General features: G+C 39.3%; 1 protein-coding gene across 5 annotated transcripts in view; it reads right to left on the reverse strand.

Moving 5' to 3' along the window:
* Positions 1–405: 405 nt before the first annotated feature.
* LOC108315246 (heterogeneous nuclear ribonucleoproteins C1/C2-like) overlaps positions 406–2,796 on the reverse strand; it is a 32,125-nt gene continuing 29,734 nt past the window's right edge. For 3 of the 5 annotated variants that reach the window (XM_017544468.2, XM_037744293.1, XM_017544472.2), the window contains 2 exons: positions 1,141–1,255; positions 406–551 (listed from right to left, as the gene is read on the reverse strand). In XM_017544468.2, coding sequence (XP_017399957.1) covers positions 440–551; positions 1,141–1,255 — 227 coding nt within the window. In that variant the 3' untranslated portion in view covers positions 406–439. The remainder of the gene's footprint in view (positions 552–1,140; positions 1,256–2,796) is intronic. The other 2 variants (XM_017544475.2, XM_037744295.1) reach the window with 1 other exon arrangement.

Genomic DNA, 2,796 nt, shown 5'->3' on the forward strand with positions numbered 1-2,796 from the left:
GGGGTTTCACCATGTTGACCAGGATGGTCTCGATCTCTTGACCTCGTGATCCACCCGTCTTGGCCTCCCAAAGTGCTGGGATTACAGGCGTAAGCCACCACGCCCGGCGGAAATAATACACTCTTATGGCACTACCACTGCATATGCAATCTCGCACTGATAGAAACATTATGTGATGCACAAGCAATAGGAAAATAATGAAGAGGACATGGATCAGCTGGTAAGCCAGAGAGTCCTTACTTTTAAGACTGACTCATCTCAAGCAGGAAGGTGAAAATAAGTGATCCAGAAAACCTATACCTCCTGACATTATGAAATCATACATTAACACCACTATCACCCTACCTAATAATCTCCTTAATCATTTAGAAACAGGTACTTTTTGTTTTGGAGGAAAGGGAAGATGTTTGAAAACATCCTTGATGTTCATCACCACAAACTAGAAAAACAAAATGATTCTCACTAAATAGCTGTTCAGTAGAATGACAAAACACTTAACATACCTATCATAATAATCCCGTTGAAAGTCATAGTCCAAGTCAAAAGAGGAGCTGAAAAATAAATACCAAAGAGGGTTAATTTGGAAATGTTGCTACTAATTCGTAACAGTAGGTGAGGGGAGAACCATGCCAAATAAACCACAACAAATAGATCAACAAGGTTAGCACTGCATGATCCCCAATATTCATAAAATAAATCACTCAATTCCAATCACCTTTGACCACTAGACATGTAGTGGTCAAACTGGTAATTCAGGTTAAAATTCACTAAGATTTCCACATACAACATAGCTAAAATAAGAACACTGAAAAACAGAATGGTTAACTAAATATCCTTATACCACTCCCTTCTTCCCTTTCTTCTCTCTAGTGTTGAGATCAACAATTCCATAGAAGTATTTTAGGTTATGCTATAAATATCAAACTATTCTTAAATATTAATAGCAAAAACTTCAGGGATTTTTAATTCTCTAGAAATTTTTCCTAGGGCAAAAAAAGAGACTATTAATGCAAAAATAATAAAACCTTATTTATACACAAATAAAACACAGTACACTTAACCCTCCCAACCTCCAGAAAACAGATAGAGAAGATGCCCACTGATGGACACAATGCAGTTATAAATAATAAAGTTCCGGACCTGAGTAGAGGGGACGGAGAAGGGTGTTCTGTTACTGACCCGTACATCTCCGCTGCAGATCGTTTCACACCTGCTTTTCCTCGGTTCACTTTTGGCTCTGCAGCCAGGTTAATATCTGAAAAACAAAAGGAAAAATTTTAATGACAACTTTGTATCCAGGTAAAGCAAACAACAAAGCTTATTTTTTAATTTTTTATTATTGAGACGGAGTCTCACTTTGTCGCCTAGGCTGCAGTGCAGCGGCGCAATCTCGGAGCACTGCAACCTCCATCTACCGGTTTAAGTTGATTTTCCTGCCTCAGCCTACCAAGTAAGGGGACTACAGGCAGGCACCAACAAGCCCGGGATAGGGCTAATACAAACTACAACGTTTAGAATTGTACACAGACACATAAATGAGAAAATATGGAACAATGTACCTCATCTTTCCTTTTTTTGTTTTTGAGACAGGGTCTCATGTCACACAAGCTGGAGAGCAGAGATGCAGTAATGGCTCACTACAATCTAGTCCTCAGAAGCTTGGGTAATCCTTCCACCTCAGATCTGCAAATAGCAGGGACCACCATGCCTGGCTAATTTTTCTATTTTTCATAGACAAAACTCTTGGGGGTTGAGTGATCTGCACTGGCCTCCCAATGTGCTGGAATTACACGTATGAGCTACCATACTATGCTCAGCTTCGTGTCTCCTTTTAACATTAAAAAGGCTCACAAATTGTTACAAGTCTAGGACTTCATCTTCCTATTCTTTGTACTCTGTTCTGTACCATTAAAGTGTCCTGAGACATAACATTAAGTCTGTCTTTGGTACTCTCCACCCTCATATCCCACTTTAACTCTCGCCATTCAAGGCACTGACTGCACACTCAGTTACTGCTACAGGAGAAAACTATCAATGATTTCCTTTCCAGAAATGGTTCCATTCATTCTAAATTACAGATATATTAAAATGAAATTTATTAGAATAAAATATATGGCAATTCATGAATTAATATATAGTTGAAGTGTGACACCCTCAAATCATACTCAGAGGCAAATTTGGGTTTTCCTTGTAGGTAAGGATTGGCTATACTGTACATAAAATATCCTGGGTTAAAAATTACTTTGTGAATAATTCATGAATTGCTTAAGTAAACAACCTTTACACACATACACACACAAAATAATGAAAGGAACAAAGGGAAACAATCCTAGTTTTCAAATATAATTTGTAACACCTATTCCCAGCTACCTACCCTGCCACCACTGCCTACACCAAACAAGAATTTATCTTTTCTTTGTTCTAAAAAGCCGTGTCAGGGTCAGGCGTGGCTGCTCCCGCCTGTAATTCCAACACTCTGGGAGGCTTAGGTGAGTGCATCATCTGAGGTCAGGACTTTAAAGACCAGTCATGGTCAACATGGTGAAACCCTGTCTCTACCAAAATCACAAAAAGTTATTCAGGCATGGTCATGGGTGCCTGTAATCCCAGCTACTCAGGAGGCTGAGGCAAAAGAATTGCTTGAGCCTGAGAGGCGGAGATTGCAATGAGCTAAGATCACACCATTGCACTCCAGCCTGGGCAACAGTGAAGCTCTGTCTCAATAATAATAATAATAATGAAGCATAGCCAAGGATTCCAGAAACTCTGTTTGATACAACATCTTCTACAATTCTA

This window comes from Cebus imitator, unplaced genomic scaffold (assembly GCF_001604975.1).
Source record: "Cebus imitator isolate Cc_AM_T3 unplaced genomic scaffold, Cebus_imitator-1.0 Scaffold170, whole genome shotgun sequence".
NCBI lineage: Eukaryota > Metazoa > Chordata > Mammalia > Primates > Cebidae > Cebus > Cebus imitator.